The sequence below is a fragment of the Manacus vitellinus genome, unplaced genomic scaffold (genome assembly GCF_001715985.3).
Source record: "Manacus vitellinus isolate BGI_N305 unplaced genomic scaffold, ASM171598v3 scaffold_0_pilon, whole genome shotgun sequence".
Classification (NCBI taxonomy): domain Eukaryota; kingdom Metazoa; phylum Chordata; class Aves; order Passeriformes; family Pipridae; genus Manacus; species Manacus vitellinus.
In genome coordinates, this window is record NW_021938789.1 from 36,818,149 (window position 1) to 36,843,871 (window position 25,723).

General features: G+C 35.6%; 1 protein-coding gene across 2 annotated transcripts in view; it reads right to left on the reverse strand.

Annotated features, from left to right (window-relative positions):
* Positions 1 to 25,723, reverse strand: part of GLRB (glycine receptor beta) — a 50,201-nt gene that overhangs the window by 16,555 nt on the left and 7,923 nt on the right. The window contains exons 3-8 of one of the 2 annotated variants that reach the window (XM_018071360.3): positions 21,550 to 21,656; positions 18,958 to 19,025; positions 12,824 to 13,053; positions 9,377 to 9,459; positions 6,606 to 6,746; positions 3,103 to 3,255 (exon numbers count right to left, since the gene is read on the reverse strand). In XM_018071360.3, the coding sequence (XP_017926849.1) occupies positions 3,103 to 3,255; positions 6,606 to 6,746; positions 9,377 to 9,459; positions 12,824 to 13,053; positions 18,958 to 19,025; positions 21,550 to 21,656 (782 nt within the window). The remainder of the gene's footprint in view (positions 1 to 3,102; positions 3,256 to 6,605; positions 6,747 to 9,376; positions 9,460 to 12,823; positions 13,054 to 18,957; positions 19,026 to 21,549; positions 21,657 to 25,723) is intronic. The other variant, XM_029962419.1, reaches the window with a different exon arrangement.

Here is a 25,723-nt window from a genome sequence, read left to right on the forward strand (position 1 = left end):
TGTGGGTGGACAGAAGTCTGACATCCCTCAGATCCCTAGAGCTCCAGGGAAGATCTTACTCCCTTTGGGGATAACACAGCAGTGAAGGAAGGAAAGGACTTTTTTTTCAATGGATGCTGGCATCCTTTCCACCTGTAAAAAACAGCAGAGTCCTGTGTCAGGCTCACTAAAAGGTGGAACACCAGCATCGAATTAGAAAGAAGCATTCAGTGATATCAGCCTTTATGTTGCTCAGCCACAGCTGTCCAGATCCCAGTCCTTCATGGATTTCTCTACCACCAGATGATTTAGTCAGGTGAAATGAAACAGGTATAAATAGGGCTTGCAATTTAGTTAGTTCTTACACAGATGTAGGCCTTTTTTTTTCAAACAAACATAAATCCTCTTCCCAGAACAACAATCAGTCTATAAAAACATAATTCTGCTTACTGGTTTGCCATGTGTTTTGTACTCCTAAATCACCTGGAAACTTCTGAGATGCCTTGCCATGGGGAGCAGTAGCCCACAGCACTTAATTCTAGGGATGACTGCATTAAGATATTAGTAGGTAAATCTGAAGTAGCTTCTCACATGATGACATCTGTAACTAGCCATTGGTAACAATTTTTTTGGGCTAGATATCATTCATTTGACACACAAATCTTAATCTTGCCATATTTCAAGGTCAACTATCTTCAAGGATGTAGCTAGAAGAGTTAGTTTGTTGCTCTCCTGAACACTGGAGAAACATAAATCTTACCCCAGTGAAAGTATTAACAACCTTCATTACTAAATACTGACTCAGCTAAAGAATGGTCAGATTTAGAGGGGTTTTTTGCTTCTCTGGGGATTCAGGAAAAGTCACATAACTAGGCCAATAGTATTGTTAAAAATGAAGTATTTCAGAAATGCTAATACATAAAAGGAGCCAATAAACACTTACAATGAATGAAACAAATAAAAAATAAATAAGCATGCATATTTAGTCACAAAGACATCTGTGTGACATGAATCAGCACTAAGACTCTTATAAATCTCCTATGTAATTAATAAGCCTGTCTGGTTTGCTATGTGAAGCATGGCATCACAGAAGTGGCAATACAGCTTGGTTTCAATCGTATTTGAATTTCCTATGTGAAAAATATTTCCAGTTCCTGTTTCATTCTTTTTAATTTAATGCATCTTACATTTTCCCCATTCTTCTTCTCTTAAAATGCTCTCTTAATGTTTCACATTATGGAATGCATCCTCGCGACTTTTCAAGGTAAAAGATTGTATTTGTTACTTGCCATGAAACTAAAAACAGATTGAGACTCCTCTCCAAGTAACTATTAATATTTTTAAAGGTCAAAAGAAAAAAAGCTTCTTTGTATTCTGAAATAGAGCTTCAGAAAAAAGATAGACTGAATACAATGTGGTTTACTTCATTTACAGCAAAGTAGCCAATTGTGGCTCACAAACCAGAAGGAGAGCTTCAACCATGGTTCTCCAGATTTTAGAATAGAACAGACTATTTGAGTTTGATGGGACCTTCAAAGATCATTCAGGTCAACTGCCTGACCAATTCAGGTGCTGACCAAGAGCTAAAGTATGTTAAGGGCATTGTCCAAATGACCCTTAAACCCTGTCAGGCTTGACCACCTCTCAAGAAAGTCTGTTCTTTACTGTTTCTCAGTAATCCAGTCTGAACCTCCCCTGGGGCAGATTTGAACCATTCCCACTCATCCTGTCACTGGACACCAGGAAGAACATTCCAACACCTCCCTCTCCACTTCCCCTCCTCAGGAAGCTGTAGAGAGCAATGAGGTTGCTCCACAGACTCCTTCTCTCCAAACTAAACAAACACAGAGTCCTTAGACACTCCTCATGGACACGCCTTCCAGTCCTTTCACCACTTTATTGTCCTCCTCTGAATATATTCAAGTACCTTCACACCCTTCTTATTTTTGGGGGGTTTGCAGCTCTGTTTTTCTGTCATATCACTGAAAGAAGAGTCATGGCAGATTACCTGAGATGAGAGCAATGGAGCTCAGCCCAGTGGATATGTGGATGCTTTTCCACATAAAAAACTCTGTTCCTGCTCCAGCTCACTCCTAACACAGAGATTTTAGTTACTCACTACTGCAAGACTCTGCAGATCACAGACACAAATTGGTAAAGTGATGTGGCAGGTCCTGACTCCAAGGGTCTCCAGAGCTCATTGGCACACATTCAATGCACACGAGGCTGCACAGGAGTCATGTCCTGTGGGGTTGTGGAGATTCCAGTGTGTGTAAGAGGTTTCTGAGGAAGACAGGCAGCTGGAGGGATTCTGCAACTGCACCACTGAGATCATTAAAACAGATGCACTAAACCTCCTGGGACATGGCAAAGATTTGGAAAGTATGGGCTTGGGCAGGTGGGAGAGCCAGGCAAAAGAGGAGCACGGGAAGGCCAGAGCATGGGGAATGGAATCCAAATAGAAGAGTCAAGATGGAAGAGCCTGGCTCCTCATTTCACTGCGGTCAGCAAGTTTGGCCACCTCAGAACTGGAGTCCCATGTACAATACAGTTAGCCAAGATAATAATGGTTTTAGTAACTCTGTGTTCTACTATTTCATAATAAATTAAGAGCCTGCCTACTATGTTGTGCTGACCACATGCGCTTGAAGTACTCTCGTGAACTGAGTCTCTAATGAAATAAAGTCAAGCAGGTAACAAGAATACTAGTTATGTTCCAGACATCATTATGTTTCTATTAATCTTCAGAAAAGCTGTTCCAATAGGTAGTTTTTTAGAGCCTTACTTATCATCCTGCTTTCCTACCGACTATTCAAATGTTCAAATTCCTATAAACCGCATATTGCCACAGTGTTTGCAGCATCGCCTGTACATAGATAAGATCAGATTTGTCCAGGTTGAGAGGAGCAGACACAGTGTGCTTGTCACACAAATGCTGGAACTACTATCAAGTGAAGTCTTAATGTGGAGGTGGATTTTAGAAGACTAGGAATGAGGAGATTTCAGTGAAAATGATGAGCAAATAATGGAAGTGAAGTTGCTTTCAGGGTCCAGTGTCATGTAGTCAAAGCAACTCAGAACGGTGTTAAAGCGGATTGTGACATATGTGAAAACACAGGTTACCCAGCGGGACTCTTGCAGCACTTGCGTCAGGATTGATCCAAAATGACAGCCAGGATAGAACAACAATTAGCAGTGTAGGAGCATAAACACCCATCATGTAAAATCCAACTTGTCTTCTTAAAGTGAAGATTACTTCTACACAAGTGTAATAACCTTTAAAGAAATAAACGCATTAATGTTTAACGTGTTTTGCAAGTGAACCTCTGATTCATATCTTCCAGGCCTTTTTCTATTTAAGAGCAAAAGTTCAATTATTCAATTGTCTTTATAAATTCAAAGAGTTTAATTTGAAAAAAAAATTTAAAACACAGATCTACATAACCACAAAGTGTGGTCAGGCTGCAGTATTATCTGTGCTCTATAAGGAACCCTCCATCTTCTCAAAGCACATCAGTAGCAGGAAGACAAACTGACTCTCATCTTGATGCTGGCTTCAAGATGCAGTATGCAATCCAGATAAAAACCACAGAGTCTAGCAGTCCTACTAGCTTAAGCTCACCTGAAAATCCTACTTAGCATTAATTTGTGCAAAAGGTGGAATTTGGAAATATTAGTCTAGAAAGTTTAGAATGGAAAGAGGGGATCTGAATGTGATTCTAATCAGATTTCCCCCGTACTGAAAGATGATATAGGTGACTTCTAAAATTGGTACAGACTTTTTAGAACAGGCTCTAGAAAAGCTGTAAATTTTGCAAACAAGGAATACTGCAAAAAATCTTTTAAAATTAGTATCTAAAGCACACAAATATTTCAGAAGATATCTGTTTAAGATAATTCAATAAAAAATAAAGTTGTAGTACAAGAGGTTTTGCTGGAGATAACAAATGTATCAAGAAATCTGATAGCCAGAAAATAAATTCTGTTCTTATTTTCACTCAATTAGCAGAACTGGCATTTTTATATTAATAGAAACACAACAGTGTTGTAAAAAAAAAAACCTTCAGAAACTACTCTATCACAAAGAAAGAGCATTCCTATGTTATATTACAACAACTTCAAAATTCAGATTGGACCATATTTATCAATCCAGTTGGCGCAAAGCTAATTTAGAAGCTAGAATCTGTCAAAAAGTTCTCTATTTATCTTCCATATTTTATCAAGTAAGTGCTGTACAATGACATAAAAGAGTTGTTTAGGCATACAAACACCAAAACAACAACATAATAAAACATTAAAGAAAAAAATCCTTGTATAGAAGACTAGTGTCTTCTCAGTGCTGTATTTTATTGTCCATTCTATCATTTTCAGTGATCTGTTGGCTGAAAAGTTATCCCTCTATAATTTCTGAATAGTTTCCAGATACTTTTAGGTTTTATTTTCAAATGAGGGATGACCTTCAAAATCATTGTTTGTGTTATGTAGGAAATGTATTCCATACGCCTTCATTTAAATAGTCTTTCATCAGACAGAGTATAGTATCTATTGCCCCCACCATTCAGCTCACAAGGACCTTTCTGAATCTGTCACACGGTCCATGAATAACAGGCAATTTGCAAATATATATATTCAATTTATTGCCACAAAATCTCCCCAAATTTGGTGACCCTCTTTCAGCTTACTTATGATAAAATGTCAGTTGACAAAAATAAGCAGTAAAGATTGAGTTCTGTGCAATAGGCAGGAATCTACTACATAAGCCATAATTTTAAAATTTGCTCCTTCATGCAACACGGAAAAATCCACAGCTGAATTAATTTTAACTCTGTATGTGAAGGTATTTTTAAAATACCATCAGCATAAGAATTTAAAGTAAATAAAAATGGAGTATTTAAAACACCTTTAAAAATACTTCAGAGTATTAAAATATTAAATATTCCTTTCACATTACTGAAGGATTAATTCCAGTTTTGATTATGAGATTAAATGGATATTCTTAACAGAAAGGATTTGCAATAAAAGAGTTGTGAAAACTTTAAAAAATTAATTTTTTAACTGATGGTTCTCTCATGTTCTTTCTTTAATGTTCCAAAGCACATACACATCCACACAAAATGCGAGCATTTTACTGAATATTTTGCAGTGTCATTTTAACTTGTGGTCACAAGTTGGTAAAACTTGAGAGAACACCACTGATTTTTCTTACATTTTTTTCTTTAAGGTCCCTAAAAATATCTAAAATATTTAATTTTGTTTAGACATTTAATTTCAGATTTAGGGTAAAACTCAAAATGATCACGAGAACTTCAACAACAAGATAGCAATCTTGAGTGTTTTCTTTTAGCCTCAAATAGAATGCAAGTTTTACAATTATCTAATTTGTATGGATTTCATTCAGGAAATGCAAGATCCATTTCCTTAATTTTTCACTACTTCATAGCCTATTTATTTTCAGTAAATTCATTGTTTAATTAAGAAAAAAACATTTTCTCATTACTAAGTAAGTTTCTACCATATCCTGACTTAGATTTGAATGCAATCACTGCCAGTTGTTGGATGTGCTTTCACAAATGTAGAATTTTCTTGAAGAGAGCTAATTTCTTATTATTTACAAATGTTAAATCACCCAAGATGCTGAATTATATAGTTAGGCTAAGAACTCGCTCATTTTGCAGTTTGTAGACAAACTCCACTTCAATTTTTATTATCTCTTCAAGTTAAATTCTTAAATTTGAGATCCACTAAGGTTACTTGAGATCTCTTCAGAGTTGAAATCAGGCTCAGGAGCAATCACAAGTAACAGACTCTCCACTTCAGCTGAAGAGTCAACAAGAAACTTGCAAAGGGTCCTCAGAAGCTGCAGCACCACAGTCCCCCTCACTAATTTTTAATGGGAGATTTATTTATATGATGCAAGGGCACTGCCTAAAATACACCTGCTGACTTCCATTTTTGTAGAAAGTTTTGTGGTTGTCACAGTATGTCAGTAATTTGGATATAATCATAAGCAGGAACGAATCAAAGTAGGAAAGATAAATCATTAAAAGCCAGAGTACAGAAACCATTGGATAAATCCGTGCTCACATTCAGAAAATAATTGTAGGATTAAATAAATACAGGTAGAGGATTTTAAGCAGTTTTCTATAATGACAGACTTTCCAGAACACTTAGAGAACAGAAGAACCTGCAGGGTGAAGCACTTGAAGTTACACTCTAATACTATCCATTTATGGAACAAAATTTGAACCAGAAAATCAGAATTTACCCACTTTGCTGCAACTGGCATGATTCTGTGTGAACACTCTTTCAGAAAGGTTAGACATTTACCAGCATAAACAGGTAATAGAACTATAAAAAGAGAATGCTGATAAGAAGATGATAAGATATGTAAACAAAACTAAAACAAACATTTAATCCCATCTTCAGTTTAGATGTCTCTATATTTGAATTAGTTTGTAGTAATCACATATGAAAGTTACCATTATATAAACTACCTATTAGTTAAAAGTAATCTATTTTATCCCATGAAATGTAAGACATGGACTGGAATAGTAACCATTAATTATAAACAATAATTGAAGGAAGCTTAAAAGGGTTTTACGAAGGCAATCACTTAGATTACCTACCTGTGCCTTTGTAATACTTGGTACAGTTACCATATTCGATATCCTCCTTTTTAATATCAAACTGAGGCAGAGCAATTTTCTCTAGCTGTACAGGATCTCCAGACTGCCAGATAAACCGTAAGTCATCAGTTGTGTAACCAACTACAAGAACAAAATAATAATAATTGTTTAAAAAACCACCTCAATCAGACTAAACTCTGCAAGAAAATCTGGCATATGCATATTCCTTTCAGTCTTTTTCTTTCTAGTTCCTGTTCAAATAAATAAATACAAAAATTAAATAATTCAAAGCTGAATTTTCACATGGGCCTAAATTAGGATTTGATGGGTGGAACATTACATTATCACCTGACGAAAAGGTGTTTGTTACAGTTCGTACTGTTTAAACAAAGAAAGCAAAGCTCTACTCTCCACAGCTTTCAAGCCTCCATATTAATTCATACTCTACTTCAGCAAACCATGAAAAATGTACTGAATTTTAACAGGACTCACGAATCCAAGTAACTTCAAAAGAATTTAACAACTCCATTACTGTGATGGATCTTGGGTTTTGTGTAAAACAGCCTCTCTGCTTATTTTTTCAGACTAAAAGCCCTGACTCATGAAAGCATTTCCATTCAGGAAATACTTGATCAGGAATTTGAGCAGATGTGTAGTCCTACAGAAATCAGTTCAGTGCCTTCATGACCTCCTGAGTATGGACAGACTTCAGCACACCTCTGAGTGTCTGAATCATGATATATACACCACCACCGAGCAAGAGGTAGTGGAAGTTAGACTCACAATATTCAAGCATAAAGCAATATTGATTAAATGTGCATAATCAGAACCATGATTTTACATGCCATTTTTTTGCTACCTTTTGTTTATTAAAGATTAACTTAATTCAAACAGAGATAATGTGTGTTAGGTGGGAACAGAGATGAGGAAACATAAAAAAGATGGAGTTGGAATGCAGCCTTTTGCAGTTCAAAGCCCTTAAAAATGTTTAAACAGCCATTCTTTTCCTGGAGGCATCAGATTATTTTTTTTAACTTTTTAAAAGCAGCTGTAATTAAAAAAGTGAAACCGTTCATAAGGTTTCTATTGTGTGTCTATGATTCCTAACAATTTAATGAAAATCAAAATGTCCCAAAGCTCCATAAAGTAAGATAATATCAAAAAAAAGAGTTGTTTTAATGCTTCATTCATAAAATCAGTCTCATCCCCTTCCAACACTTAGCATATCACAAAACTGCCAAGATCCTTTATGATAACAATTACTGGACAGTGAAATTTGTGTCTGTAGAGAATGTGTAGAACTGAGGATCATAACTGTGGATATGAGAACAGCTCAGTAAAAACTGATGGCCTTTTTTGATTTTGAAATCTAGCAAGTAGAAACAAAACATTGATTTGAAAATAACCTAAGAAGAATAAAACTGCCAAATGCTAAAAGGGAAAGAACTGGAGAGGCAGACAGGAGGTTGTAGGTACCATTCTTACTTTTGACAACTGAATTAAAAGGTAGAAGAAAGCACGCTGTCTTTCTAAAGAAGTAAATTCATGTTGAATTTGAATAAATCAACATAGCATGCATTTTAGTTCATTCTTGAATAACTATTCCTTGAAATGCTTGTGAAGCAACCTGGACTGAGAAAGTTTGAGTAAACTTCTATTAATATTACTGTCTAATTCCAATTTAACCCCAAACTACTTTCCATTTACCATAAGAGTTTACTTCAGCTAATGTACATGTAGTGACGAGCAAAACTACTGTGGACATACTACAATTCAAAAGATAAATGCTGGAAATCAAAAACTAAATTGAGAACTCTAATACCATTATATTATTATTATTATTATTATCATTATCATTACCCTTGTCCCCACCGGGATACCCTGCCCAGTTTTGATTAACCTTGCTCTTTCTTCACTTGTGACTTCCTTTCCCTAACCTCACCTTTCCCACCAGAGCTGGTGGAGTAAAAGTTGAACAAGTTTTTGTGTTCCAGCAGGAACAGGCTGGAGCAAGTCACCTTCCTTCTCTCTGCTCCATACTCATCCTTATTCAGGAAAACAGAATTACTATGAAAGCGGGATCACCAGGGATTGAAGTGTTGGAAAAAGGCTATAGTTGAGTAAACACTCGTGTACTTGGGGCACAAGAAAGATGGGTTTCAGAAACATTTTGTCTGCATGATGCCCTTCAGAGATGAGACCTGTATGCCCCATCATAAGACTAAATCACCTGGAGACCAGGGCAGGATTGGTAAGGAACAGATGCCTGACTACAGCCACAACACATCTTGAAACCTCTTTCAAAACATTTCACCCTAAATGATATCACTGCTTCGGCATCAAATACTTTTCCTTTGGTACCATATTAAAGGGGTTTCAAGCAATACCATGCATCATCAATGCAAGGGGATAAATTGGGTCCTAACAACCTCCAAAGCAGCACAGGTTGTGGAAGTTAAAACTACCTGAGGAAGCTATTCTTTTTTCCAAATGATATGTGTTTCCATTTGACTAAGTTTATTGTAAATGTTTTTATAAAACTCTTCAATTGTCATTATGGTTGATAGCAAAAGCTAAAACCAAGAGTGCACAGTGCCATAACTGTAAGAAATATCTTTGATAGGGAAATGTACATTGGTAGGAACCAGTGAGTATCAGTTTCACAGTTCATTAAAAATGCTGACATGAACAATACAGAACTGATAATTTTTGTTTGATTCTCATACATGCCTAGAAGAGAACTGTTTTTATGCACAGAATAATTTACATACAGCTTTCCAATTGCATCTTGCAGCGCTGTGTATCCATAGGAAACAAGGTCAAGTCCAAAGGGCATGACAGAGTAATAGACAACCTGAAAATATAGAAATGGTATTTAAAAACAGTGTGAGCTGCCATGTAAGCAGTAGATGGTCATAAGAAAGAAAAAAATCACAGGCATTTGATTTTCATCTTCTAAAATAGCAGAAACAAAATTTACAGTTATAATTAGCAGTTTGAAATGGAGATCTCTTGTATAAAATAGGGGAAAAAATTATAGAGGGCTTTAAACACATAATAGTTCACAAATTAGAGAATTACTAATACAAGATGAAATACATATAGGTCATAAGAATAACCTAACCAAATGTCCATACAGAGCAGAGTCCTGTCTCCAGCAGTGGCCAACGTCAAGACTCCTAAAAAAGAATATGATACCATGGCAATCTGGATATGCCATTTTTCCAGATATTCAGCAACATCCCAAAAATTGCATCTCAAGGACTCCCTAAACCAGAAGTGATGCTTCAGTATTTAAGGGACCTTGACAGATTTTTTTGTCTCTAAGAAGCTGTTTTGATTCTGGTTGCTTTCTGGAATCTGTATCCTGGTTTTGGCTGGGATAGAGTTAATTTTCTTCCTAGCAGCTGGCACAGTGCTGTGTTTTGGATTCAGTATGAGAATAACGTGGATAACACATTGATGTTTTGGTTGTTGCTCAGTAGTGTTTACCCTAAATCAAGGACTTTTCAGTTTCCATGCTCTGCCAGTGAGCAGGTGCACAAGAAGATGGGAGGCAGCAGGGAAGGGATGGTCAGCAGGTGTTGAGCAATTGTATTCTGCATCACTTGTTTCTCTTGGGTTTTATGTCTCTCTCTCCCTCTCCTTTTTATTACAATTAATATTAGCATTATGACATCTATTATTTTGTTTTACTTTGCTTCAGTTGTTAAACTGTTCTCAACTCAAGACTTTTATGGGCTTTCTTTTCCTGCTTCTCCTCTCCATCCCACCAGGGCCAGGGGCAAGGGGGAAGTGAGCAAGCAGCTACGTAGTACTTAATAATCAGCCGAGGTTAAAGGATGACACTATGTAACCTTTAACATGCACAGCATCTTGCAGCAAAGAACATCATAGCTTAGCTGCACACACTCTAATAATCTCCTTATATATATCCTGAGTCTGTCTCATAGGTCTTTTACTGGAAAAGAAGGCAAAAAAATCGATGTCCATCCATTCTCTCTGTGCCATTTGTGATTCAGAGATCTCTATGTCACCACCTCAATTATCTCGTTCTTTCCAGCGTGAAAAGTTCTGCTTTGCTCAGCTGTTCTGTGCCTTCGACCATCCTTGCCTCCTTTCTTCCCAGTGGGAAGACCAGAATTGCACTTTGTATTCATGATCCAAGTGTAGCAGTCATTTATGAAGTGGCATAATATTCTCTTTCATCCCTAATACTTCCTAGAATTTAAATCACTTTCTCAAACAGTACTGAGCTATAAGCTGACATTTTCGTACAATCAGCTGTTACTACTCACAGATAATTTTCTTAGTTGATAACCACCTCAAAAACAATCAGGTTTTATGTGATGTTACAATAATTTTTTTCCTCATGCATAATTTTCAGTTATTTACTTTGAATTTCATCTCATGCTTGGTTGCCTGGTCATTTGAATAATTTGTGGTTCTTACGTTGTCTCTTACCTTTACTGTTCTGTATATTTAGGTATCATCAAAAGCACTTGGAAATTCACAGTTTTCCAGATGATTTATGTTGAAAGGCACAAAACCTAGTTGAAACTTTTTTTGTGGGACTCCACTGTTTACTGTCCCTGATGTGAGCACTAGCTGTTTATTCCTGTTTTCAGTTTCCTAATTCTTAACTATTTGCACAAGAGCTTTCTCTCATATGCATTTTGTCATTCAAGTAGTTTGATAACTGGAGATTCTTTAATTTATACATGATAATACCTATGTAAACTAAAAATACAAGACATAGAAATTATATATTTTAAAAATGCCGCCAAAGCACAAGGTCTCAGAAAATTATTATCTGCATATGTATCATCTAAGAACATAGTGTGTTATTAAAATAAACAGCATATTTTTAGAGGATGACATTAATTTCAAACTTATTGAATTTGGTTTTGTTATTTGCAAGTTTTCAGAGAATAATTTTTCCATCAGAAACACTTCCATTAGTATTCACTCAATATTCATTAATCATTAACCTAACCTATTGAGCTCATTTATGAATAGCTGCAACATTTGAAAACAGCTCCAGTGTTTCATTTAACATTAGCTGCTTCAAATAAGAAGATTCTTTCATAGCTGAACGTGATTTTCTACTTCGAAATATTAATTTCTACACACTTCAAAACGTGCTACAGAAGGAACTGAAATCAAAACCAGGACTTTCAGAGCAAGCCAAATGAAATGCTTTGATTGCCCAATGTATTTTCTTTTCTGATCACTGTCAGCAATAGTCTTGAGACTTTACTCATCCTGATTTGAAATGGGCAAGAAAGAACACAGACTCTCCCATCTTGTTTCTTTCTTTTTCTATCCATTTCTACTACATGAAGAAATAGCTCATGTGGCCCTAACTTCTGAAGTAGTTCCTTCTTGAAGGTAAAGTTGTGGTATATTCAGATAATCATTTTTACCTCTATCAGGGCAATATGTTCCAGTTCACACAAGAAGAAAATTCATTTGCTGTTAGAAAATTGAGCCTGATCTCTACAAACCATTGGTTCTCTAAACTCTCCAGATCTGTAATTCACTATGACACCCTTTTTAATCAATCAATTTGCTGGTTTCAGTGGATGACTATCTTTGTGGCATTGTGTATACCTTTGATAAACGAACTCAAACCACAAAGAAGTACATGTTAATTGCAATGAAATTGGGTTCTTCCAAAAAAACCTCGATATTCGTTCAGGCATAGAAGTTAATCAGTATTATTTCACAGTACTTTTACAAAACATTTATATTCACAACTTTTGTAATTTTTGCCTTTCCCTATATCTTTAGTATGTAATCATCATTTGCTTTAGTTGATGCAGAAATTCAAGTGATGTGCAAAATATATTCTTCAGCGGAAGGCTTTTTTTCAGATACCTTATCCACCTCATTATGCGTCTAGGAATCTAAGCAATTATCAAAGGGGTTTAAATTGTGTTTCCAATAATGTTAGTTTTACTTGGTGTTAGCTTAACATGACATGCAAAAGTACACATACTTTGAATTTCTTGCACCTGCAGTGCTATCAACTGATACACTTTAAAATATCTTGATCTGATTTCTTTACACATATTTAATTTATTGTAATATTGTTTACAAACTGTCATATAAATTTCAATATTAGTCATAAGTCATATTCTGTTACTAAGTCTAATAAGCACACACATTTCAATAAAGTCATTTAAAAAAATAGTAGAAATATGTAAATAAAATACCTCATGCTGACTAGGACATCTCCATCCCGAAATATAAAAAGAAGGATATTTTCTTGTGTGACATCATGGAAATTAGCATTTTTTTCATTTGCAAAGAATAAGTCTGGCTTCCAAAGACACTTGAACATAGTCGGGTCCACCGTCAGTGTATCTGAGCCTCTCCAGTCATTGGGCAGTTTGAGTCTGGGGTCATTCCACTTCTGTCTTAGAAAGATGTTGACTCTGTAATCCTGATGGGAAGAATAAATAAATATTAGACTAGCCAAAATTCTAGAAAAAAAAACACAGAGAAAGAATACCATTCTATCAGAAAAACAATTTATACTCTGATTTTTTCTATCACAAAGACAGTAATCACTATTCAAATGATATTAAGAAGTGTTACATTTAATAGACTTCACTACAAATAGGTAGATTATGTCTCACTCATGCTCTGAATATAGCAACTTTCTTTAAGTACAGGACCAAACTGGTCCCCCTGGAACAATTTTTGCATCCCCTCAAGAGTGGCCACCTGTTACTTAGGCATAGAGAAGCATGTAGCTGGGCAGGGAGAGGCCATAGCTTGACTATACTAAATGGCTGCAGGCAGTAAGCACAGAATATCACTTCTGTCAGGATATCCTGTGAGTGCCAATTCCAGTTTATTCTTCATTTGGTTAAGTATCGCACTGATGGCAAAATATCACACTATAAAAGCAGAAAAGAGACCAGGTAGATAGCAGATTTTACACTACACACCCACAATACAGCCTCAGACCTTCTAACAGTGATCTGGAGCTATTTTGGTAACAGGAGAACTGATGCCAGCTTGCAACACAAGTACTGAGGTAGCAGCTATGAAAGGAGAAACAGAATCAGTCTCGAAGAGAAAAAAATCAAGGCTTTACAGAGGAAACCTCCTTCTGGATTCAGCAGGACTCTTGCTGAAGGATGGACAGTAGTAGAGCCATACTCAATGAGAACCTAATTTTGCTTTCGGGAATTGGATTAGTATGTGTTTCAAGGCAAAATGACACCCTGCATGCGTTCTGTCCTTAGTGAAAGCTGTGTGAATCCAAAGGAAAAATATGACCCAGTATGTCAGTCATGATTCTTCAGTCTTATCTCTAAGTCTTCTTGCTTTTTACACTTACATTTAAGCCAGTGCCTCTTTTTCCAAGTATATGTAAACTAGGCAGATCACATATAGAAAAAGAATAAGGGTATTGTTGAAATAAAGTTAAAAAACCCAACCAAATAAACCAAAATTCTATATGTAAGATAAATTCTATCTCCAGTCTTCCTAGTTCTTTCTACAGTGTGCTTTGTTTTTGCATAATTGTCTATTGCTTACAAAGCCTCCTCCAGTAGTGAAAATACTGTTACTGCTGTACAATTATAGTGAAATGCTAGAAATCTGTGAGTGAAGGTTCTCAAAGTATTTTTGGTTTGTGAAAGTATTCTGCATACAAACTAATTTTATGAAGTTGTTTATTTTACATATTAATGCCCTATTATACTTTTTTTTGTTGCTGTTGATACAACATGAAGTATTCTGTTGCATTTACTGCATTTACATTCCAAAGCAGGTGCCATGTCGAGACTGTCATGCTTCAATAGGAAGGAGTTCACTTGGCTAAGACCTCATGCAGAATAATTTAGCCTGTTGATTTAAGCTGTAAATTGAAATACAGTGCTCATTTTTCCATGTCCAGTCCACCAGTCAAATCAGCCCAAACATTTCTTTATTACACTATACTGTGTAATAATCTTCCTTACTGCATTGTAAGAAAAAGCAGAACATCAAAACCAAGTACTTGTTACTTGTTGGTAGTCTCTTTTGGAAAAAATACACATAGTCTGACTGTTATTTATACAAAGACCTATATTGTCTTTCCAAAGCAAAGAAGAAACAAAAAATAATAGCTAATATGAAGTGACTGTGTATTGGAAGGTTCTCACAGAGAAGCTTTAGAACCAGAGGGAATTCAGGTCATTATCTCAGAAAGCATCTTTTCAATTATATGTATATAATTGAAAATTTACTTTACTTGCTTCTTGCTGAAGTTCCCATTCCACATGCACTTCTTGTCTCAGTGAAAAAAATTACTCTAAATCATATAATAGAAATACTGCATATCATTCATGCTCACAAGCATTACACTATTGCACGAAAGTCAACTTCCCCATAAACAAGTGCATCACCCTAATTTTAACAAAATAAGATGCCTTCTCAAAGCCACAGGCAAATGACAAGCAGTGTCCAACACTTGCCTTCAGCTTATCCATTCAGTAGAAGGAGTTGTTTACATCACTGAAAAGCAGAATGCACTGGCAAAATAAGAATTGGAAGTAAGATCAGGCAGATAGTAGTTTATTTTCCTTCTTGCTCTATTACAAAGATAGTAGTTTATTTCCTTTCTTGCTCTATTACAAATGACTTTAAATAGACCAAACAATGGGATGTTGTGACATTTCAAGAACTTGATTCTGTTCCCATTTAACTCAATGGAAGAAAAATCCCATTAATCTAAAATAGGTGGCTTCAGGCCTGGATTAGAGACTCATGAGAGGGGTACTTGGAGAGGAAGGCCACCACATACTCGAGGCAATACAGAAAATGTAGAAGGAAGCAAAGAGATGTCACAGTAAAAAACTGTGGCTAACCAGACAACAATGTGCAGAAGGGCTGCTTCTTACAAGAATATGAACTACTACAGCATCTGGCAGCAGTGTAGACTACGATCTGGTATACATCCGTTTTGAAAGAAGTCTGCAACCAGTTGTCTCAAATTTGCACCATGGACTTTAAGATTCAGTAAATGCACTATGATTAGATTCAACAGGGGCTTGAAGAAGCAGTCTGTATGAAGCAACTGGTCTTCCTGCTGTATATTGTACAAACGTTTTTTGAATATTGCAGTGTGATTGGCATTTTATAATAAAGGAGAGCAAAATAGGAACTAAAAAGCCTGAAACTAGGAGCAGAGGGTGGAAGAGATATTCATCAGCATTAGAGCAGGGAGACCTGTCAGGTAGAAAGAAACACAGAAGTATTCTACAGGGTTTTGTTTTCCCATGTAACTCCAACAGAAGGCAAATTGTTTTCAGGAAGGTTGAAAGGGGAGGCATTCTAGGAAATATTTCAAATGCAGCCTACTAAATAGTGGGCATGTGGCCAGAAAACCTCCTCAGGCCAGAAATCACGCATTGCCTATACATCTCTGCAAAATGGAGCACACAGCAGATCATGAAAGACTTTCTATGTAAACTGCAGTCACACAAAGAAAGGAAGAATAATAGTGCTTTTTCTTGATGAAGTATATTTTTTTGATAAAGAAGCAAATTTCATTTTTAAGACTAAAATAAGGAAACTGAATTTTTGTTTACATACATAAATATTAAAAAGACCTTTCTGCAAGGTTTTAAAGTAAAGGAGAAGGAAGAAGTGGTGTTTTGTTATTTGAGTCAGTGAAGAAAGGCCACACTGCAAGTAAAAACCTTGAATATAGATTCTGTAGACAGTCAGATCACCATCACAGCTAAAATATTATAGTCCTGTCAGTATTTATACCAGAAACTCTCTATCCCTAGGAATCCTTGACTGGTCATCCAGTTTAAAATAGTTTCCAAATGTGACATAACCACCATATTATCCCACAAATCTGCATTATCAAAAAATGTGCAAAATCAGAAGCAGAGTTAGCATGGGGATCCTAGACAAGTGGTCTAATGATTTAGAAGGAAACAAATTACAGGATTCAAGATAAAGGGAGTTTACTGGTAGGTAGCTCTGGCATAAGCTTTTCTTATAAGGTTAGTTAACTAACCTTTTTGTTTAGTTTTTTCCAGGTAACTTGCCTCCTAACTGTGTGGAAACATTGCAATTCTTTTGAATATTCAACAACACTACTCTTTCTAGACACAGAACAAACATTTGCCCTTCATATTCTTCACAAGGGCTTGATTAAAGCAATACAGGCTTCTGGGCACAGGATCCACAGTATGGGTACTATCTTGCTTTAAACCAATACAACTTCAAATATGTTGATGCTTTTCTATAAACTCCCTTCTCTCTTAAAACTAAGCAGACTTTACCTTCATAGGAGGTAACCTCTACTCTTTTTTGTTGAGGATGAGCCAACTGCACAGCTAAGAATGCAATTATCACGTGACCAGAAGGACAGCAAACAAGACCTTTTCTCACTGGCACTCTACATGTTTGTTGGGCCTTCTACCACAACCTCAGTTCTGGTCATCTGGCACCCATGGTTATTTTTCCCCACACCTCCATCACCCAAAAGAAGGAATCACTGCTTTGGCATGGCTATAGCAGGATGCTTTAAATCCACACAGATTTTGCAAAAACTTACTAATTCAATTATTGGCACTAGAAGTGGCTACAGAACCAAGAATCATCACAATATACTTAATTGACTGAAATACTTAGAAATTTCACAGATTTTTGGTATCAGTAATGATATCACTCCAACCACTTTAGTAGCTTCTGTTCATTTTAGAGACAGTCAAGAAATCAACATTCCTCATTATTCTCACCAAACCTGGAGACAGCCACTCTCTTCTCCAACACTGAGGAATTTTTTCAGCAGTTCTGGTACTCCTGCAAATGTCTCCTTTTCTCAAGGCAAGAGGCCCCCCCGGTCCTTCACAGGCTCAGTGCCTCAGCTCCAGGAAATACTTTTCCTACAATTCTGAAGGTACAAGTCTTTTCCTAGTCTAAGGGACCCACTTCTACTGTCTGGTGCATTACCCAGACCATCTGAAGACAAGTACCAACATAGCCCCAAAGAGAGCAGTGGTTCCTGACTGTCCACAGGACCCAATTCCCACTGTAGCAGGAAGAGTTTTCCAAGTGATACACGGAAGAATAGATTGACCATTTATTTTGTCAGTGCTTCCTGTGAAATATTAAGGCCATCAAGACGTAAACCAAATTTCACATAAACATGCTTAGCTATCACATGGTGATCTCAGCTGGAGAGAGAAATCTAAATAAAAGCATAAATTACAATAAGGACGGTGTCTGAAGTTCTGAAATATGGAGGAGAGTATGACTTATCTTACAGAATATCCTAGTAAATTTGTGAGTGATCCTATCAGGGAGTCACAGGCAGGCATACATACACTGTTGGAGAGAGCATACTTAATTTTTTTATTTTTTTTTTGGAGGGGGTAAGGGGAAGCACATCCCTTACATTCATGTTTTGTTACTATTTGAATCTCAGTGAATTGTAAAACAGCCTCTGTAAAAGTCACTTTCTAAAGCATGCAATAAATTTCAGAAACTTGAAAGCGCCATCTGGCCTAATATACCTGACATCTTAGACACTTATCTCACTGCTACTTTCCTGTTCTTCCTCCCTGCCCCTCTTTAAACTTGAGTCCTCCTTTTGTTTTCAGAAATAAATCTCAGGGCATCTTCAGCAAACTGAATTTTTTTGTTTTCATATCACTTCCCTGTAATGCCACTAGTTGACTTACAATCCTTTGCAATCAAATTTAAATCTTTATTCACTGCTAGCTAAAGAAAGAGAAATTTCTGGTCGAGTTATTCAAAAGCTGTTTCAGCTACAATGTATGTACAACTTTGAGTAGCTCTGTAGTCCTACTGAAATGTTATTAAGGTAACATTTAAGCTGGTTCTGAATTTTAAATGGGCACTTACTTCCAAAAACAACAAAATGTGTTTTAATGTTTAATAGTGGTATTATGGTTTATTGCTTCTCTGCCATTATGAGTCAGAATGTCCTGGTGTACTTTTTTGGATAATACACCAAGCAACCTATATACTAACTCTTAGGAAGATTATTTAATTCATACTACCAATTGGTTTCTTCCATTGAACTTAATAACTTATGGAAATAAGTGTATCTCTTGCATCTCAGAAATTATGGATTTCCTTTCATGTAAATCAGATTCTAAAGCTACAATAATCTGTGGACACATATAAAATGGAATAGATGAATAGCTTTATGGCATAAATCACCGTCAGTCAATCACTAACCCCATTAACTTAATTCTCAGTGCCTACAACCACAACAATTATTTCTACTTTATAATTCATAATCCTCAACTTGAAATTTAATAAGAAAATCTCCATGCATGCTATAATAATTTCATTTCAGTCTTACCATAGTTGTCTCTTGAATTGACCCAAAGCTGTTAATGAAGATGTTAACTGCAACATCAACTGGAATTCCTTTAAAAAAAAAAATACTAGTGAGCTGCACAATCCAGTAAAAGTATGTTATCCTTCAATTAAAGCTCCTTTATACTGGTATCACAATGTAAAATGTTTTTTATAGGGTCATACAACTTCATCTTTTCAAGTTAGTATATACTAAGTTTTCAAAACCAAGGGTAATCACAAAACCTCTTTTTAACCGAGTGATAAGAAAACAGAAAAAAAAAATCCTTAGTCTAGAGAGCTAATCTTAAAGAATTTCACAGACCATATATCTAAATGAATAATTTTTGAATTCCATGATTTTCTGTTATCACAGAATGCATAAGCCAGTATTACTTTTGCACACAGTGTAATGGATAGAGGCAATTCACATTTCTAGCAGCAGACACTTTTAATTGTCAAGGTCATAATGATGATCTATCATCCCAAATTAACTGTTTATGATTTATGATGAGACATTTATTCATATTTCAAGAGGATACCTCTCTGTGCAAGTCAAGTACATAATGGTAAAGTACGAGTACAGGCAGGTAAAAACTATTGCATGCGGCTTTCACAGCTGTCTAGTCTTGGTGCGAGAGAGTTGGAAAGCTGCTCCATTTTACAATGGTTACCAATTTGCCAAGAAAAATTTCTAGAAGCCAGCAGCTGTGAAGAGATTAAGATAGCCTGGATTTTCTTCTCTTTTCCACAGCCAGGACTCCTGTAGCTGCAGAAGGATGGTGTGACAGCTGCTGTATCTGCCCTCTGTCACCCTGGAGGAACTGATTGGCGGTCATTTAATATGGTGTTAACAGAGAGTTATCACCAAGCAAGGAGAACTGGCCTGACAGTTGTGAGAACTAATTGTGGCCCACTAGTTTTATTTATTATCTATGTTGTGAGTATCAGTATGTCCATTAGATCTGATCTCATTTACACTGTTACAAATACTTAATTCAGTGGGTTTCTTCCTTCTTTCAGCAACAAAAGATAAACAAGAATATATGAAGACTGTTTTAACAGAGTAAGCAGATACAGCGCAAAGTAATATATGCCCCTTCCAATAGCTTGCTTGTCTGCAAAAATATTTTGGTGTACATTAAATATATAAATTCAAACTCATTCTTGTGGTTCACCAGAAATGTACAAAGATAAAATTTCACTTTTTTCAGTTAAACCAGTTTGTGGGTTTTTTGTTGTTTGGTTTTTTTTTAATCAGACTGCTTGAATATTATGCTTTTGGTTATGCAATAAGCATAAAAATTTTTTTAATGCCTGATGCATGTGACAGAGTACCCATCACATCACTAGTAGCCAAGAGTGTACTCCCTCTTCCAGATTTGAATAGAAAGTGCCATCCAAGAAAATCACTCATGCGTGAGGAACATTTTAACATGGGCAAACCACTTGTCAGAAAATGTTCTTTTTCTTCCACCTCCCTGTGAGTTAACATTACATGTCCTCCTTTTTCCTTCTGCCTGGATTCTTACCAGGCTGCCAGCAGGGTTATCAAAAATATAAAGAAATCTGCAATATGCTTTGCAATTACAAGCTGATTATGCTGAAGAACAGGTAGAGAAGAGGCTGGGTGTTTATTCTTTGTGACAAGGTTCAGCACTGAAAACATATAAATATGGTTCTATAATAAGAATAAGAAAGAAGCAGTATACTTGCTGAGAAATGAGTTTAAGACGATAATAAAAGAGATAAACAGAACATCTGAAAATAGTCTCTTCAAAGGCACAATAAAGATTTCCAAATTTTTCATACTAGTAATATGCACATTAAAATACCTCTTAGTGCACATATAATTATATGTGAGTTTTAAAATTAAAGAACTGATTTATGCAAACTGCATAGTCTGTATTTAATAAAATTGTATGTAATAAAATGTATTTTTTCAGAAGGGAAATAATTCCTGGAAAGTGTAACTTACAGCTCTATGAGTTATCAGAGGTTTTGCAGAGACTATGTATTCCAACATTTTCTGCATATGTAATGAAGTCACACTTGCCTACATGGAAGAATCCTACAACACTGATGACCAGAGAGATGTTTTAAAGGCAGGGAATATGTTTAAATGCATTACTAAAGTGCATAAGCTTTATAACTAAAACATCTTTAACAGATTTAATAACTATAGTGTTGATCTCAAGTTTTTATAGTTATCTTAAAGGATGTCAATAGAGAAATTTGATGTTTTAAAATTCTGTAAAGCACAGATACTACAAAAAGTCTAACTAAAATGTAAGCATAAAAAGGATATTTTTAAAATTTATTCTGTAAAATCTACTCCTACTTTTAAAAAGTCTCTTATAAAAGTAATAATAATAAAGCATCCCATACTATTATGATAATACCTAACATGGTATCTTTCAGCTCAAAAGAGTAAATATCTTCTGCAGTTTTATACTATCTAGGGAAATTTTCATTCAAAATAAACCAAACCAGAACTTTAGGTTGTGAATATTATCTCTACGTAAATTTTCTATGTATGAAAAGAGCAAAAGTTAAATTCTAAAGATTAAAGCAAACGCTGAAATATCTGACAAACCTTTGAAATTAGGCCTTATCCTGGGATCATAGCTGAGCAATAGCCTATTCAAGATATTGCTGGTTGAATTAGCAGGTACTCTTGCAAGGTCTTCAGCTGATTGTTGCCTGTAAAAAAAAGTTCATTAGTTACTATCAAGACAGAAACGACTGTGCGCTTAAACTGAAGTAATTTTAAAGTAATGTCATAAATGCCATTTCACAAGCAAAATAAATTCATTATTTTCAGGTTCCACATTGTATAGTCTTCCTTTCCTTGAGATGTTTTAGTATTTTTCAAGAAACTGTAATAAACATAAATTCTCTCCTATGTACTCTTAACTATAATCTTGGAAGCAAATAAACTGCAATTCACAAATTGTTCCCTTGCCTCCTAACATAAATATCCAGCAGGATTTCTTCATCAGTAGAAAGCAGTCACCTGAACTATTTTTAGTGACTGTCAGATTAGGAACTTCAGTAAATTGACAGCCACTTTGTAGGTGCCAAACCATGCAGAGGCTTTTGGCAGTCTCCTGCTCTCACATGCCAGTGCCAGCTATTCCACCCAGAGCTGGAGGATTGCATAACCTCATTGTCAAGTGCTAATAAAAGCTTTATTAAACATAGAAAAACAAGGCCTTGGACTCTCCTCTGCTTTTGCAGGGGGAATTTAAACATCTTCAATTACCTTGCTAATATTGTGCTGGGTGTTAAATTAAAACCATTGCTACAATTAAAAAGAACCTGTGACAGGTAAATGTAGCTACAGGAGTATATGAAATTGAGTGCAATAAAAAGCAATATGGGTTCATCAGTCCCCACCCCAGGTATTTTAAACACCTAGCACTTCACCCTGTTTAATTTCTTTTTTTTCCTTTATTCTCTCTCATACCAATGTCAGCTTAACAGATCTACAAGTTATTCTTTGAAACATCTCAGTTCACTGCTTTTTCTTCTCATCCTTCAGTTTCCTTCATGTCCTCTGGGATTTCTGTCTTATTTAAATATTTATTGAAGAAATATTAATTCTTCAAAAGGTTTTTGGCCAGTTTAAAAAAAAAAAAAGTTGCATGAATGTATTAGAATTCCTGATTTTAAGATGTCCAACTATAGCAGCTCCTGTTCAGCATCTTTCTTATGGACTACCAGGAAATTAATTAATTAATTGATAAATAATGGTCAGCATTGCATGATTGCTCTAACTGCCACACACTATTTGATTGAAAAGTGGAGATGAGACCAGATCCTAGCCCTTGAAAAGCTTTTATGAATAACGTCGCCTTTAAAAACAACTAGTTTTACTCAGACCATACGGGAAACGGGAGGAAATGAATAAGATCTGCTGACTTGGTGGCACTCGCTATGCCTTCCCAATGAGATTGAATCTCCTCATTTAACAGCTAAAACATTTACAAACAAAACTGTGAAGGAGTTCCCTATTATTAAAAACATGTTAATCATTTATGATAACATAACTATATTTATTATAGTCTCCATGATACCCTTTGAGCATTTTATCCTTCAAGAAAAAAGATCTGATTTCTGTTTTCTCTATTGCATTCAGGAAATTTCTGAAACTCAAAGCTGCATATCTGTTTACCTATTTTCTTGTATTTGCTTGATGTAATAAATAAGGAAAAAATTATGGCAGTAAATAACCACTCGACCCTCCTTGAAATTTTGCGCTACTCATCAGTAATTAGCAGGATAAGTATGCATTCTCAAGACTACCCAGAGATAGTCTACCAGGAAGTTTGCATCCATGAAAATAGCACAAACTAACATACAGGAAGAAAAAAGAACTGAGGAGCAGCATTAAGTGGTTGCAGTATATAATTCCCCACCCATTTTCGCACTAAACACAATAAAACCTCTGTGACGTGTAACGACGACATAGGTGAACTAATTATTCCAGCAGAACTTATCCAGAGATAAATGGTCTTCTAATAAAATAAGGAAATTTTTACTTTTAGCAACATGTGTTAACTTCCACTAGTATGTTCTGTGTACAATAAACCTCTGCTAATTTAATGTAACAGAAATTAAAAAGCAATATGTGTTCTAACTCTTCTGAATAATTGATAAATTCACCTTCAAACAATTCTCACAGAGTTGAGTTTATAGGTTTTTATATTTGACTTCAAAGTGGATCATTATGCAAAAGAACTAATTTATTTCCTTATTTGGTCAGGCAGTTGGACTAGATGATCATTGTAAGTAATTTCCAGCTGAAGTACTCTATTCTATTCTATTCTATTCTATGCTATTCTATTCCTTCAGTTTTGAGATTTGTGTTCAGTTTTCAGTGATGATCTCTACCAATGAAAAGGCTGCTACATAAATATCATAAACCAGCTTTGTATGCATTTTTTGCAGTTACCACTAATTGGAGAACAGAAAAACAAAAAATTCAGATTATTTTCCGTTTTGTAGCAGGAACAATTCAGAAAAGAATGCTCATTTAGCTATTAAAAAGACACTGTACACTATTTTATCTGATACAGAAAGGTTCATGGCACTGCTTTCTTGCAAGTCACACATATTAACATCTAAAACATCTATATCAGATGTCTTCAAAAACTTATAAAAGAAGAATGTCCTTAATACAGACAACAGGATTTCTTTCTAAATTATATATGTTCAATATAATGAAATATGAAAACAAAACAAAGCAACAACTAATGATCAAACTTAAATTCCTTTTTTTTTTAAATTTCTGCTAGGGGTTATATAAAGAAGTTCATTAAATAGTGAGAACAGTAATCTGAACCAGATAGGATAACATGGACACATAAATGAAATACAGATGCTCATAAAATGCAATGAGGAAAAGAGGAAAAAAGCCTGAGAAATTAAATGAGTGAGCAACAAACAGCAAAAGAAAGCCAAATAAGCTGACAGGTTTATTTGTCTCTTCAAGTAAGAGGAATAAAGCAATAGCTTTTTGAGATCTGAATTGCACTGCAGAAGTATTTAAATATGAATATCTGTTCAAGTTGTTTGTTCAAAAGCCATCCATGAACGGGGCAAAGGAGATTTATAGCACTGGAAAGTCAGCAACGGGAAGAAGGGTGGCAGCACAGCTTTCTGGTAAGGAGCACCACAATCACATCTTCCTCAAGTTGTTGGGTTGTGTTTTGGACTTATAGAAGTGTATTAGTGCATTTATCCTTGTTTATCTAAGAACCAAGTGAAATACAATGGCACTGGCTGTTTTGAGCTAGGAGAAGGAGCACAGGGATTCAGTAATTGCTACTTTTAAAGGTCACTTTGAATGAAGTGGTTGAAATAGCTACTGGGAAAAAAAGCTCTGCTGAGTTTTCACTGAGGTCTTTTACAGCATGGTGTCATTGAACTCCCATCACTCATCAGCACACATGCAATGCAACATCATCACAACAACTGGATTTCCTTCTGAGAGCCTTGCTGACCAAAACACCAAAATTTCACCTGCAAATAAACACGTCATACGTGTTCCTTGTGATGAGTTAAGAAGTTATAACACTTTCAGAGTGACAGATGAGCAGAAAAACTTAATGGAACAGTAAATGGGATGTGCTAGGTGCTTGGACAAAGCAGCTTGGATAAATATTAAGGTATTTATCTAAAGCTACAACCACCCCTGCTTAATTGGCCATTCTGGAATGAATTAATGATATAAGGCATATCTGTAGACTACGTAAGAGAAAAAGGATTTGAGCTGAGATCTGCCTTCCTAGAGGAGCATTACTTCAGCGTGCTGAAGGCTGTCTGGGTCCCATGTAACAAGACTCACACTAGCTGAGAAGTTCCCTACCACTTTTTCTAATTCAACCTACAGTTTTCCCACTTGTAAAATTCTGGTAACTTAGATTTCCACCAGTTGCAGCACACATTAAAATTTTAATGCATTTACTTTAACTTGTGTTGAACATATGAGAAGCTGATGGAAAACTAAGAAATGGAAATGTAGCACTCTTCACAGTAATTGATAAGTCCTAAGCAATATATGGTGAATACCAAAGGATAAGGCAACAGAAGTCTCACAGTTGCTATAAAGGGAATTTAAAAGCAAGTAAGTGTAAAGATAGAAATTGCTTTAACAAAAATCTTACCTAAGTAGCAATTAAAAAAAATCCAAACAACCAACACACAAAACACCCAAGCCCAAAGTAGGATTTTTCTTTTTCTGAATCAAAAAAAGGAAAACAAGT